At 44.1% G+C, this 15,941-nt stretch overlaps 2 protein-coding genes across 2 annotated transcripts; one reads left to right on the top strand and one right to left on the bottom strand.

The window, feature by feature from the left end:
• The first annotated feature begins 7,707 nt into the window (after positions 1 to 7,707).
• Positions 7,708 to 8,713, top strand: LOC109776368 (uncharacterized). Its single transcript, XM_020335005.3, has 2 exons — positions 7,708 to 8,311; positions 8,454 to 8,713. The coding sequence occupies exons 1-2, from the start codon at positions 7,708 to 7,710 to the stop codon at positions 8,711 to 8,713; spliced, it is 864 nt and encodes a 287-aa protein (XP_020190594.3).
• A 5,463-nt stretch (positions 8,714 to 14,176) lies between these two features.
• Positions 14,177 to 15,228, bottom strand: LOC109760719 (septin and tuftelin-interacting protein 1 homolog 1-like). The gene is made up of 2 exons (XM_020319522.3): positions 15,214 to 15,228; positions 14,177 to 15,088 (listed from the first exon to the last, which is right to left on the bottom strand). The coding sequence occupies exons 1-2, from the start codon at positions 15,226 to 15,228 to the stop codon at positions 14,177 to 14,179; spliced, it is 927 nt and encodes a 308-aa protein (XP_020175111.3).
• Positions 15,229 to 15,941: the final 713 nt, after the last annotated feature.

The raw sequence follows: 15,941 nt of genomic DNA on the forward strand, positions 1-15,941 counted from the left end.
AAGATCGCGGCCAGGGAGGCCGCCAAGTCCGCCGCCGAGGAAGCCGCCAAGGGGCCTGCCGGGGGAGCCGGCAAGGCTGCTGCCGAGGAGACCGGCAAGGGGCCTGCCGAGGGGACCGGCAAGGGTGCTGCCGAGGAAGCCGGCAAGAATGCTGCCGAGGAGACCGCCAAGGAGACTGCCGGGGAGGGGGTGGTCGACGACCAACCTTCCTCCTCCGCAACCCCCTCCCCAGGCAAGTACTTTAAGGTGGGCGACGATCTGTCCGTCCGCCTCCCAGGGACGGCAGACACCAGAGCGCCGGCCGAGGGGGAGGTCTTTGATGATGAGAAGCTCGTCCCGTCCGTCACCACCTCGCCTTGCTTCGACGCGCGTCCAAGCTGACAAGGCATGCAGCGCCACGCTGGTTGGCTGGCTGCCGCGCTGGTGCGGTGGCAGGGTCTTCACGAAGATCTCCATGCCACCACGCAGGTGCTTGACTGGTTAGCCTAGAGGTTGCTTGCTGCCACGTAGGTGCGTGCCTAGTTTGGCAGGCTGGTTGCCACGTCGGAACGGCCGTGGGACAGCGAAACCTTGGTAGGTGAGGGCCTGGTTGTGGACCCGCAGATGCCCCCGGCAAGGGTCTTGCCGGGGTCTTGTGGGCGTCCCCGGCAAGGATCTTACTAGGGGTCTCGTGGCCATCCTGGCGAGGATCTTGCCGGGGGTCTTCGTCTGTCCCCGGCAAGGATCTTGCCGGGGGTCTTCGTCTTCTGGTTCCCATCTAGATTTGCAGGTCTTTGGTCTTCACAAAGATCTGCATGCCACCACGCAGGCACCCCTGAGCCTTGGTCTTGATGTTTGTCGATGGTGTCAGGACTCTCAGGCTCAAGGGTGGCGGCCTTGCTGGTGTTGGGCAAGTCGCCCCGGCAAGGGTCTTGCCGGGGGGAATCCACCTTGCCGCTTTGCTCTTCATACTTCTGGCTTGAGTGCTGCCTCGGCAGCCTTGTACCTTCCCTTCCTCTGCCCCGCCAAGCCCGGCCGTAGGTGCGGCTACGACTGCCCATGCACAAGTAAAGGGGTACAGAAAGGCCCCTACTTTTGTACACCGACAGGGTGGTCGGAGACGAGTGCGCGACTCCGTCCCAGTCGGCGCTAGGGTTCCACCGGGAGGAGAGAGCAGAGAGGGAGAGGGAGTGTGCGAGCGAGGGCGGTAGCGAGAAGAGCGAGGAGGGCATCCTTGATGCGGGAGACTGCGGGCTGCCTCAAGCCACGGAGCCACCTCCGCCGTGTCTAGTGGCCGCCGGCATGGCCAGAGAGCTAGGGAGCTTTTTTCTTCCTATTTCCCTTTGTTCTATTGGTCCCACATGTAATAGAGAGAGAGGAGGAGGAGGAAGAGGTGATTCGGTGCCCAAGCTCAGCTGCACCCGTGATGAGCAGAAAATTCACAAACAATAGTAGAAAAATTCAAAAAATTCCAATTTTTTGCGTGGAAGATAATTTGGTGCGTGAAGTGCGCTCAAATTTCAAATCATTTGGACATGCGAGTAGCTCTCAGCAAAAAAGAGAAATTGGGAGTCTGTGAAAAAGTTTACTGTTCATGTATTTTTATGACCCAAATTGTCTTGTTTGCTGAGAGCAACTCATGTGTCAAAATGATCTGAAAATTGAAGTGCACCTCACGCACTAAATTGTCTTCCATGCAAAAAAAATTAGAATTTTTTGATTTTTCTTAGTATTTGTTTTGAATCTTCTCTTCACAGGGTGCACATGAGCCTGGGCTAAAAAATGGATATTCGGAAAGAGGATGGGTTTGTTTTTTAGCAAGAGCCCGTTGACATGTCAACATTTTAAGCGGCCCCACATGCCAGCATTTTTAATGGTCTACTCGTCATGAACTCAACCATGTAACGGTCAACGGGCTTGACCGGACGGAAATGCTCCGTTTGGACATTTGTGAGGTTCAAGTAGAGGGTGAAGAGGAAATGTGAGGAAAACAAAGACGGTTGGACAAAACTGAGTACAAGTAAGGAACTAGGGTCAAGAAAATTGGAATCCTAAAAAACAAAGTCAAGGAACAAACACAGCTTAAATAAGCCCAACTAGATAGAGGGAGAGTTGGCTTATTCTATAATAACTCCTAATTACCATGGACTTATATGCCACAAATTACCTCATGGACCCCTCCTACGTCTTACGTCAAGAGTAGTTTTGGTCATTTGCGTAGGCGAATTTAATGTATTTGCACCTTGCGCGCATGCCCGAGCTTGATGTCGGCGCGTACCTGAACTTGGGCAAGGCAAGCTCTTTTTTTTATTGTAATTGTGGTCTTTACTCAAGGGACATTCATGTGTACAATGGAAGAGTCCCAAGGCTCGAGGAGGCAAATAAAACGACCACTGTAAAGCGACGTAGAGCTTTTAACTAATTTACTGACATCAAAATTAGAACCATTCTTCTTTCCTGAATCTCCCTAAGACGAGGCTATAGATACCACGATTGCCCTCATTTGATTCCATTGATCACTATTGATGGGTCGCATGTGATATCACATGCGATATAAAGCTTATGGGATTGCAAGTCCTTCACTAGTGCTAGCTGATGGGCTACGCCCATGCATATACGGCAAATTAAGATTTAATCCTAGCAAATTAAGATTTAATCCCATGCATATACGGCAGATCACCCAGGTGCATTCGTAGGAGATAGATCACGAGATTACCACTAGACATGACGTCCTTATAATGGAACAAGGGTTGGAGCGGCGCATCACTGAATTCGTCTCCTCCTTGTTGTCAATCTCACTCATTTAGCTTGATCACCGGATCCGTCGAACTAGTTCGCCGGAGTAGCAAAAGCGCACTACCTCTAATGGTATGTATGGTAGGAACACCGAGCTACAGACTGCTAGGTCCAGTCGCATAGCTTGGGCCTGAACAAGTGGCTAGATACAACACTTGCAATCCTAGTCGGAGCAAAACTCATATACACTCATTGCAGGTATACCTCCACTTATATAGACGTTCGATCGTGGGCTCAACACTTGAGACATGCTTCCACTCAACTAGGAAGGTGTTGCGCCCCCAAATGCAAGCGTTTGCAGCAAGCAGCAGCTTCCCCTTGAGTGGCCTCAAGGTTTATCTAATCCACGGTAGCTACGCAATTACAACCAATGATCAGTACCTCCACACACAAATACAAAACCTTCTTTGTGCCCCCAACAAGACTAGTGAGGTTGTCAGTGATGCTAGATACCAAAGGAAATAAATGCAATGGTGGAATGATTGGCGGAAATTAATGGAAAAAATGAAAATCAAGGAAAGTAAAAGATATTGAAAGCTTTATGGATGAAGATGGACCAGGATCCATAGGTTCACTAGTGGTCTCTCTCAAAAGATAAGCAACGATGTGGTGAATGAATTGCAATGTTTATGAGTATGATTATTCATGGCATAATTAGCATATGGTCATCACGTCCTTAAATCTATAAACCGTTATCCGACAACATCTATGTGCACTCCACCCCAAGACTGCTATCCAGCATGCATCTCAAAATATTAAGTAAAACAGAGAACGATGGCATGAAGTAGATGATATATTGTCTTCACCCTGTGTTCAAAGGACAACTATGAAACCATATTTTTATCAATAGTACAGGTCTTTTTTCCACATTTTGTCACTACGGTAGCTTACTTGCAAGGTTGAATCCAACTATCATACACAACTCCCTTGATGATCAAACCCCAAACTTGGCTAGAGAAAGAGATAATAGATCGGAGGGTATATATGAATAATAGTTATGCAAATAAATAAACAAATAGATCTCAAAAGAATTCATAAATAGATCTGATGGATCACAATCATGTAGGATAGCTCATATGATGTTTGTATGAGAAGAAGAGAGAGAACCATCTAGCAACTTTATGGACCCATAGTCCAATGAAAACTACTCACAAGTGGTCATGATGGCTTTCAAGTTGATGGAGATGGTCAGTGTGATGATTTCCCACTCTGGCAGTGTACCAGAAATGGCCTTCAAATTGGATCTTGGTGAAACAGAGGTGTGCGGCGACGGGAAAATTATGGAGATAAATCCTTGAAGGGTTTCAGAAGCATATGAAGGCACGCGGCCGAGAGGCAGTAAATTGGAGCACCAGTGGGGCTATGTGGTAGGGGCACGCAGAAGCAAACGAATGTGTATGGGTACGCACGCACGAAATATCCATTTCGATTCACGCGGCAGAATTGCGTGGGCGCACGAGGCTAGTATGGTATGTATCGTGTTTGAATTCGACCATATTCAAGGGCTGACTTGTTTGAACACAATGTATTTTCCCGCTATTGAATATGGTGTATAGCTGAGAATCCCGCGCAATTCCGTCCCTTGCATGACTTATGGAATCACGCTCTCTGGGCATATAATAATGCTTGTATGAATGTATGCTCCGAAGACTGAATACAATTGTACATTCATCCTACTTCGTGTTCTTCCTTTCTACACTTATTCCCTTTACTTTAGTTATTATATGTCAGTCAACTGAATGATAATTTGGGTCAGTCTTTCTTGGTCGTTGATTTTTGTTGTGCTAGGCGAGTGTAGCATCTCATTGCCCAGGCTCATCTGCACCCGGTTAGAAAAAAATCAAAATAAATATTGGAGAATTGAAAAAAAATTGTGTGGTAGATAATTTGATGTGTGAGGTCCACCCCAATTTTCAGATAATCTGAACATCTGAGTACCTCTCAACCAAAAGACAAATCGGTTTAGAATAGTGTGTGAACAGTAAACTTCAAAAAATCGGGTCAAAACGGTGCCGAGAGCTGCTCAGATGTTCAAATGATTTGAAAATTGGAGCGAACTTCACGCAACAAATTATCTATCACACCAAAAATGGATTATTTTTTTTGAATTTTTCGAGTATTTGTTTTGATGTTTTTCGTCAGCACGGGAGCAGCTGAGCCTGGGCTCAGAAGTGGATTATCGGTGCTATGCTTGCTTTTTTCGACGCCCTATATTTGAGGGTCAATTAATTTGCTACTGGGCCGAAGTCCATTAACTATGCAATCCAGCCCTCCTCTCTATCCCTTTATTTCTTCTATATTTTTTCTGTTTTTATGTCTTTTTGCTTCTTCTTTTCCTTTTGTTTTGTTATTTGGTTTTTATTTTTGTTCTATGGGTATTTTTGGATGTTGGGTGAGTATAAATGTATACACATAAACACTATGCAATCAGTGCAAAAATTGCACTATATATGATTATTGTTTGCATACTACAAAAGTACATTTTTAGAGCAAAGTTATGTGCACGTTTTAAAAACAAACTTTTGTGTTATCTTTGTTCTTTAAAGGGTAATACTAATGCTACAAATTCTTTGTGCCTTGTTTTGAAGAAAAAAATAGTTATTATTTCATTTTCTTTCTTCTTCAAGGGATAAAACCAATGCCACTACTTCACGCCAGCTTAGGGTTTTTTTTTGGCGAAAATTCCACTATTATATGTTTATTCTTCAATATTTTTGAAAAAGCATTTTGTGAATATTGTGTGCAATTTTTGCCGTTGGTTGTTTAAAATTTTTATTTTATTTCTTTTAAAGGTAATATCAATGCCTCTAATTTATTCTTCCTTAGCAAATCTTTTATTATTATTTTTTAGTTATTAATTTAATTTATTTCTTCTAAAAGATTAATACCAATATCGCTAATTCATTCTTCCTTATAAAACCTCATTATTTTTATTTTTTATGTATTATTTCATCTTTATTTTTCTTAAAGACTAATACCAAAGCCACTAATTCATCCTTTCAAGAAAAAATTGGACTTTTGATTGTTTTTATTTTATTTTATTTCTTTCTTCTTTAGTGATAATACCAATGCCACAATTCATTTCTTCTTAGGAAAATTCTTTTTGTGCAAATTCAACTATTATATTTTTATTCTTGCATATTATAAAAACATGCAATTTTAGTGTGAATTGTTTGCAAATTAGCTCCTTATTTGTTTTATTATTTTTCATTTTCTTCCTTCTTAAAGGGTAAACCAATGACACTAATACATTTTTCTTAGAAAACTTCATTATTTGGATTTTGTTTAAGTTTTTATTTCATCTTAGGGAAATTCAATTTTCTTTCTTCTTTAAGGGTACTATCAATGCCACTAATTCATTCCTTCTTAGGAAATTACTTTTTTTGTGAAACTTCACTATTATATGCTTACTCTTACATATTATAAAAATAGCGCAACTTCTTTGCAAACCATGTGCAAGTTGTGTCTTTTTTTTTTGCTATTCTTTTTCCTTAAAGGGTATTACCGATGCCACTTATTCATTCTTCCTTAGAGAAATTCATTATTTTGATTTTATTTTAGTTTTTTCATTTCTTTCTTAAAAGGTAATACTAATGGTACAAATTCATTCCTTCTTAGGAAGCTTATTTTTTGAGAAAATGCCACAATTATATGTGTATTCTTTCATATTATAAAAAATCGCAGTTTCTGCGTAATTGTGTGTAAATCTTATTATTATCTTCTTTCTTCTTAAAGGGTAATTCCATTTCTAGTAATTTACTATTTCTTAAAAAACTTTATTATTTTGATTTGGAGAAGTAGAGACGCCAAGACTTATGGAATCACGCTCTTCAAGGATATATAATGCTTGTATAAATGTATGCTCCAAAGACTCGATACAATTTTACATTCATCCCAGTTCATGTTCTTCCTTTCTACACTGTTCCCTTAGAGAATTACCGATAGGTGCATAGGGCACCTAGAGGTCGTCAAAGTTAATTTTACAACACCCAAAACTGTTCCAAAGAACTCCAACTTCAATAGATGCCCTAAAAACAAATTATTTTTGGAAAGCATATTGCATAGATCAATTCAAACAAACATCCGAACATTACATAGATTTAAACCTTAAACACAAATTTTCATCATACTACTTGATCAAACATAAAAGATCACTACTACTCTATACTTGTCTTAGGGCATCTCCAAGGCGGACCTGCAAAACGCTCGCACCTGTCCGGACTGGCGAAGCCATCCAACGCGGGCCTGTATAGGTCCGCGAGACGGTTCGGACGCGTTTTCTTCCGCAAACTGGAGACAAAAGTGGGGGGTGCGGGAGTCCGGATAGCAGACACGTAGGACTCCAACAACCCCGGCCCACCCAAAACCCTTCTCGGTCCTCGCGCCTCCATCCTTCCCATTTTCTCTTCTTCCTTCTTTCTCTCTTGCCTTAGCCGCCGCTCCACCACCCCGACCGCCACGCCGCACCCCTGCGGGAACTCTACGTGTCCGTCACCTCCAGCGCTCCAGAAGGACTCCACCCTGCTTCTCCTCCATTGCCGCTCAAACCCTGTCCTCCGACCGCCCCGCCAGGTACCGTCCGCTGTTGATATACTCACCATGGCTGACAACGGTTCGATGGATTGTCGGAGCTAAAAAAGTCTTCCCTTCTTCTCTCTAGCAATGGATTCTGATTTGGAGTAAATATACGGGCAGTATGTTGAGTCGTCTGACGGCTCGTCGTACGAGGAGGAGTACTACAATGAGACGGCGATGATGTATGCAGTCCTTGAAGATGCGGAGCGTGCGGAGTAATGTGTTCTCAATTTCAAGGGCTCGATCAAGGGTCATCGAGTGCTCAACCCGCAACAGGGCAGATGGCATTTGACACTGATGGTTGAATACTTTGCCCCCGATGCACTCTTCGCTGGCCATCTACGCTAGCGTTTTCGGATGCGCAAGACTGTCTTCGATCGTTTGTTCCATGGCGTCCTATCCTATGATGACTACTTCATCCTGAAGAAAGACGTTGTGGGGACGATTGGGTTCTCTGGTTACCATAAGTGCACGGCCACACTCCGGATGCTTGCACATGGCATGGCCGCTGATTCATGGGACGAGTACCTACGTATGTCTGAGAGAACATTCGGAGATGCCATGGTCAGTTTTGCAACTGTAGTGGTCGGGGTGTTTAGACCACGGTACCTGAGAGAACCAACTGTGGCAGACACGGAGAGGCTGTTGGCAATCTCAGAAGCAAGAGGGTGGCCAGGTTTGCTTGGGTCTCTTGACTGCATGCATTGGAAATGGGAGAACTGCCCGAAGGCTTTACAAGGGCAATATCGGGGTCATGTTAAGAAGCCCACCATAATTCTTGAAGCAGTTGCACCACAAGATCTTTGGATTTGGCACGCTTTCTTTGGCATGCCCGGGTCTCACAGCGGCATCAATGTGCTGCAGCGATCACCATTGTTTGCAAGGCTGACTAAAGGAAAAGCTCATCCTTACCAAACTGTCAATGGACATGAGTACAACATGAGCTACTATCTGGTTGACGGTATCTATCCTCCGTGGGCTACCTTTGTCAGCACCATCCCTAACCCAGTTGGCTAGAAAAAGGCTCACTTTGCCAAAAAAACAAGAAGTAGCTAAAAAGGATGTCTAAGGGGCATTTGGAGTTTTGTGGGCCCGTTTTGTAGTTGTTCGTGGACCTGCTAAACAATGGCATCTGGATACTTTGTGGGAGGTGATGAAATGTTGTGTGATCATGCACCACATAATCGTCGAGGATGAGGGTGACGATGCTGCCGCAGCTCTAGAATTTGAGAACATGGGTGATCCTATCCAACTTCTAGACCAGAATCGGGCCACATTTGAAGAGTTTATTCGAATGCATCAACAAATTCAGCATCGACCAACTCACAAGCGACTGAAGGAAGATCTGATTGAGCATCAGTGAGCGGTGAACAGGGAAAATAATGTTGGGATGTAATATTTGAATATTTTTAAATTTGAACTACTGCTGCATGTGGCTATTTGAACGTCCGTACACTTTGTATGCGGCTATTTGTTCATGCGGACTTAAAAATATAATGAGAAATGCCGGATGTATGCGGCCATGGTTGGATGGCGGCCTCCCGCATCCATGTCCATGGACTGGCCCCCTGTTCGCAGACGGGTGCGTGAGGAAATTTACGGGTTGCCGTTGGAGATGCCCTTACACATAGTTGATGTTGACTGAGTTCCAATACACAAGGGTCTCCTCTTGATCGAAGGTGAACCCCTCCGACGACGACAACTAGAACGTCAATGAAAGGTTAATCACCCTCGATGTCCATCGACCGGCCAAACCGCCATGATGTCCGCCATCTTGAACGTGAAAAGCCACCCTCCGTCTAGGTGAATAAGTCATCTTAGGTTGTGCACCGTGACCAAGGAGGAGGAGAAAACGAGAGAACTTAATGTTTATTTGCTAATTAATAGTATTGCATGCAATGAACTAACCACTGCATGTCGTGTTTGGTAATCTCAAGTCATTAAAGGTATGCACACCCCACATCTCTTATTGGTTGATATGTCAAGAAACAAGAAACGAGGTAGAAGTTAATGCACCACACCTAAGTGTTTTGGGATTATTTGATTTTCGTAAGATGACTTACAACCTAGACGGAGGGAGTAGCACGGTTTTCGCACTGGAAATAGGCGCTGAAGTGGTCGTAGGCACACGCATGCACCCCTTGAATGCGGCGGCGGCGTGCTGATTCAGCTGATTTGGTGGCAAGGACGGCGTGGCAGTGGTGCGGCTGACGCACAGAGGTGGGATGCGGCTGCAACTTTGTTTTACTCCAGCCACACAGGTGTTGCATATTAGCAACACTTGGTGCCCCATTTTGATGGTGTTGCAAATTTGATGTTTTTTTACATATAGGACACCTATTGGAGCACTATTTTGACCCAAAAAGTGGTCATGCCTTATTATGCAAAATCTATTGGATATGCCCTTAAGTTGGCCATAAGAATTTCTTACCTCGTATGCTAAAGTAAACTAAAAATGCTACTATCTATAAGAACTTGTTTACTTTTGGTTATAAGATGGTGCCTGCATATTAAAAATTATTTTCCACTCCCCACTAATCTAGTCTACCTCACACAAATTCACTTATAGAAAAAATTCCCCATATTAGAAGGGCGAAGGCTTCCCCAAATCTGTCTTTGATTCAAAGATTTTCTTATGGGTTTCGAAGGATAAAAAATCTTAAGGAAACTCTCAAGTTGGGATATTTGATTTGTGGGATTCAACACTATAAGAATTTTGGGGGAATAGTTAATCTTGTCGGGGTCATATCAAGTCTTAGCCATCATCTACATGGCAAATTGTTAAAGCCAAACCATTTCAACAAAGTCCAAGAAACTAAGTCAAGTCAACAAGGAAAAGATATACGAGAGATGAAAAAACAAAGTCAGGGAAGATATACTTTGAAAACTAATCAAATAGTTTGGTCTCACAGAAAGATGTGGTTTACTAAAATACCATTGCAAAGAAAAGATTATATAAGGCGTTTTGGCACATGGGAGCACGCGCTACTTTTTAAAATGTGTTTTAAACATATTTTGAAATGTCAAAAAATTCGAAACAAAAACTTGGCGCGTACATCTCGATATTGTACATGCTCACAAAGTCGTTTAGCAAAAACCGACAACTTATGTGTCGCGTGTGAAAAAGACAAAATTCGGTGTTAAAAATGTTTTTCACAAGACAACGTTTCGTCTTTTTTGCACAAACCATAAAAAATGTCGGTTTTCTCCGAAACTTGACGTTCACACATATAATGTTGAGATGTATGCGACAAATTTTTGTTTGAAATTTTTTCACACTTTAAAATATTTTTTCGCGTGCAGGAGCGTGCGCTCCCGGGAGCACCAACGGATTTCCGATATATGGTTAGTTTTTCAAAATAGTGTTTTAACAGAGATAATCTCTTCAAAAGAAACTGGAAAGGCGAAGATACAAAATGCAATTTTTTTGAATAGGAAGAAACGGTGGAGCATCTTCTATGAAGTTTTTAGTAGCAAAATTTCTTTGGGACGTTGCGAAAAGCGTGACTAATATTTGTAACATTCTCAGCAAAGTGTGACTGATGGCAACGTGAATACAGGCGGAGAAGACGCTACGTACGAGTGTGTGACTCTGTGTGGGGGATAAAAAATGAACTTGTACGCAAACGTTTTCTCTAGTTTTCGCTCGACAGGAACGAGCTTTTTTGTTTTTTTTTTCTGCGATCGGGGGCCTGTGCGGTTGCATCGTTCGCACATGCTTCTCGACGGGCCTGGATGCATAGATGACAGACGCTTGACTGGTGGGTTTGCAATATTCTTTGGATCCAACTTAATATCATGTTGTGAAAAGAAGCAGGGTGCCATATCCAGGTCAAGTACAGAAGCTGAGTACAAGGCACTTGCAAATGCTACGGCACAAATTGTTTGGGTGCAATCAATGTTGAGGGAACTTGGTGTGAAGAGCACCAAAGCTCCATGCATATGGTGTGATAACCATGGTGCTACCTATCTATCTGCTAATCCTATATATGTTTCATGCAAGAACAAAGCATATTAAAATAGATTTCCACTTTGTCAGAGAAAGAGTTGCAAATCGGCAGTTGGAAATTCGTTTTGTGCATTCAAGAGATCAGGTTGCAAATGGCTTCACAAAATCATTAACTACAAGAACTTTTGAAGAAATCAAGCGTAATCTCAACTTGACAAAGTTGTGATTAAGGGAGGGTGTTAAGCAACACACCCACACATGGTCGTGACAGGTTGATTACTTGGACTCCAAGGGCAGCCGAACATAGGCCCTGTTTGGTTCAGCTTTTATCGACAGATTCCGCTACCGCGCAGCAGAATCTGAACCAAAGGGAGAACCCAGCAGAATCCGATTCTACAAATCCGCTGCCAAAATCTGAACCAAAAGCGGAAGCAGCCCAGGACGTGTTTTTCAAAATCTGATTCCGCTGCGGGCCAAAATCTGAAAAAGTTGTATCAGCTGGTTTGCCAAATGACCTACATCTTTTTTACATCAGATTTTCCACAGTTGTTTTTCCACAGCAGATTTTTCACAGCCGCTTTTAGAAATCCACAGCCGAACCAAACAGGGCACTAGATAGTTTAGGTTGTTAGTATATGATCTCTCTCTCGTTATCCCTTGGTACACAAGTTGTAATCCTAACTATGTACGCGATTTGTGGAGTTGCGCCTCAGTATATTAACACGAAGCCGTCTACCAGAACAGGTACGACGTTCATGCTGGTTTTCACAGTGTTTGCCCTGTCGTTATCTGCACAGACTAGTGTTTCTTTCAACTTGTTACATAAAGAATGCTCCAGCTTGTTTATCTATTTCAGAGATTAGCGAACTGGTTTGGATCCAAATAGGTCATGAGCATGAGATTAATCTTGTTTGCGTAGACTAATGATTATGAAGTCGAGTACTCCACACTTACATGTAATATCAGTACATAATTTTGAGAATCATGTAATATTCATATTCTTGAGTGCTGGTATGGCAGTGACCTAGATGTGGATATGAATTCAGAATGACACTGATCTTACTTTAGAGTTGGGACTTGGGGTCATAGTATTGGCCAAAAGGGTTTGCAACCCTCATTTGCGGCACGAATAAGAATGTCCTAAACTAACTTGTGTTTGATGTTGTTTGATGCTATTTTTGTCGAGTAAGTCTCGCTCCGGAGTTCATTGCATTGTTTGGAACCTTACTTTTTCTTCTTCATTATGTAAGCATGCTTTGAGATTTGAGACATGCCTAGTAATGAAGAAAACTTTAGGAACAATCTGTACTCAAATTTGAGATTGCAGTTTGACAGAAAAAAATATGTATTTTTCATTTGACCACACATGCATAAATTAGTTGAAGACTTGCTGGAAATAAGATGTCTCAATCGTGTCTCTATATTCTCTCAAGAAATAATAATCATAAAAAGAAGTAAATATCTGCTTAACTCAACAAGTTTCGAAGTGCGCAAGATTCATCTACTGGAAATCCATGATGAAAAAGTAAATATCTGCTTAACTCAACAAGTTTCTGGGCCCTCCAATTTATTAGGAGGGGCTTATAACCTTCTGTGGTGTTAATTCATCCACTGGAAATCCATGATGAAAAAGTAAACATCTGCTTACCTCAACCAAGTTTCTCCCTTCCAATTGTGGAGGGGCTTATGACCTTTTGTGGTGTTAACCATCTCCTACAGTTGTATCTGTTTTTCATCTTGAAACACTAGTACAATTATGTTGCAAGGAACTCATAGACACGAAAAAATCTCCAAATTATCCCCCTCCCCCTCCACAGTTTGAGATTGATAAAACAACCATTACGTAAGACCTTTGGTTGTCTGTTCGGTCGCTAAACTAGAAATCCAATTGATTTTTATCTGATGTTAAACGGTTCTGGAGGCAGAATTGTGCGCATGCATGGAAGGGCTATCCTCAGCAATTCAGAGATCAGACCTGCCTATATCCATTGAGATGGATTCTACCACGGCAGTGTCTTTAATTTCAAGTGGAGAGCTTGATAGCTAAGTGTATGCATCGGTGGTGAAGGTATTTGCATTACTCATGTCTCTCGCACACAACATAAGGCTAGTGATAGCTTAGCTTCTTTTGGTAGGGTTCATGGTAGGATCATGACTTGGATTGCCTCAGGTCCGAACGAGGTTTTGGAGGTAGTGCGTGATGATTGTAAAGATTTCTCCCGCAGAAAAAAAAAACAGAATGTTAACGGCTCTGAAGAACGTCCTTGTTATTATCTTTAGAAGTTTAATTAATCTTGAGTAATCCACACTGGAATGTAATATTAACATCCATTTTTGAGAATCATGTAATGTAAGTATTCTTGGGTGTGGGCATAGCAGTGATCTGGATGTGGATGTGATGCGGAAGTGTTACTTAAGAGTCTGCCTCGATCTCTTTTGTTTTCTGCTATCTTTTGTCTATAAGACTCTGCTCTGGAAAGAGTTCATTGCATTGCTTGGTGGCTTATATTTTCTTCTGAATTGTGTATGTAAGAAGCTCTGAGATTGGAGCAATATATGCATGCCTCGTAATAATGAAGAAAACTTTGCATAGGAACAATCTTTACTCAAACTTGAGATTGCAGTTTGACAGAGAAAATATGTGTTTCGCATTTGGCCACACATCACATGCATACATTAGTTGCAGAGTTGCAGTAACTAAGGTGTCTCAGTCTCTCAAATCATGTTTCTATTTTCTCTCAAGATATTACATACACCCACACACATGTATGATAATCATAAAAAGAATTCGAAGTTCAGAAGTGTAGTTTTCGCAGAATGTCCCCCGCCCAGCACAACCTTATCACGGCCAGTCACGAGCTACCTTCTCACGCGCCGCTAAATCTCCAGCCCCTGCGCCGCACTGTTGACCATGTCTATGCCAGCCTCGAGGCGGGCATGCACGCGCTCATCCTCGCGCAGCTCCGGCGTAAAGGCGCGCCCCCACCCGTTGCACCACTCGACGGCCTCTCTGGTGGCGGGTTTCGCGGCCAGCAGCCAGTGACGGAGCGCGTGCCGCCACCTGCCGAAGAACTCGGCCTCCAGGAGCCGCGCCATGTCCTCCGCCCGCACGAGCGGCGCCCACTTCATGATCACCTCCAAGAACGCGTCGTCATTCTGCTTCGGCGGCGTGATCCGGAGGCTCCGCAGGCGCTGTTCCAGGTGCCGCACGACGCCGATCCCGTCGACGAACTCCTCCCAGCTCGCCCGGCCGAACAGGGCCTTCCAGGGCGCCACCAGGTTAAGGTTGGACTTGGAGAGCAAGGCGTGGCCGGCGTCGTCCCATTCCCGCAGCGCCCTCTCAAGCTTGTGTCTCACGGTGACGCATAGGCTCTCCAGCAGTGGACCGGCGAGCGGCATCCACTGGCGAAGCAGGAGGTGACAGCAGTCGGCCCGCCAGGCATCCCGCGGGTCCCATGACTCCACTTCGGCGGTCAGCTCCGGCATGACGACCTCTACGAGGATGCGCTGCACGGCGGAAGGAGGCAGTGTGTCCTTCCACTGCGCCAGGAAGCGGCGCACCCGCTCGGAGTCCGTGGTCTTCCACTCCAAGGCCTGGACAGCCGGAACCACCGTGTCTTTGACGAGCTCCACGTACGGCGACATGGCCGACCCGTCGTCCAGTGTGTTCCTTAGGACGACGAACACGTCCAGCCACATGGCTGGGTCCCAAAGAGGCTGCCACCTTTGGAGCACCGGGCCAATGAGCCGCGCCACGAGCACGCCCGCCGTGTTCGCGAGGCAGTACGTCTGCAGCGATCACCGTTGTTTGCAAGGCTGACTGAAGGAAAAGCTCATCCTTACCAAACTGTCAATGGACATGAGTACAACATGAGCTACTATCTGGTTTACGGTATCTATCCTCCGTGGGATACCTTTGTCAGCACCATCCCTAACCCAGTTGGCTAGAAAAAGGCTCACTTTGCCGAAAAACAAGAAGTATCTAAAAAGGATGTCTAAGGGGCATTTGGAGTTTTGCGGGCCCGTTTTGTAGTTGTTCGTGGACCTGCTAAACAATGGGATCTGGATACTTTGTGGGAGGTGATGAAATGTTGTGTGATCATGCACAACATAATCGTCGAGGATGAGGGTGACGATGCTGCCGCAACTCTAGAATTTGAGAACATGGGTGATCCTATCCAACTTCCAGACCAGAATCGGGCCACATTTGAAGAGTTTATTCAAATTCATCAACAAATTCAGCATCGACCAACTCACAAGCGGCTGAGGGAAGATCTGATTGAGCGTCAGTGAGCGGTGAACAGGGAAAATAATGTTGGGATGTAATATTTGAATATTTTAAATTTGAACTACTGCTGCATGTGGCTATTTGAACATCCGTACACTTTGTATGCGGCTATTTGTTCATGCGGACTTAAAAATATAATGAGAAATGCCGGATGTATGCGGCCATGGTTGGATGGCGGCCTCCCGCATCCATGTCCATGGACTGGCCCCCTGTTCGCAGACGGGTGCGTGAGGAAATTTACGAGTTGCCGTTGGAGATGCCCTTACACATATATAGTTGATGTTGACTGAGTTCCAATACACGAGGGTCTCCTCTTGATCGAAGGTGAACTCCTCCGACGACGACAACTAGAAC

The sequence above is a fragment of the Aegilops tauschii genome, chromosome 2, assembly GCF_002575655.3.
Source record: "Aegilops tauschii subsp. strangulata cultivar AL8/78 chromosome 2, Aet v6.0, whole genome shotgun sequence".
NCBI lineage: Eukaryota > Viridiplantae > Streptophyta > Magnoliopsida > Poales > Poaceae > Aegilops > Aegilops tauschii.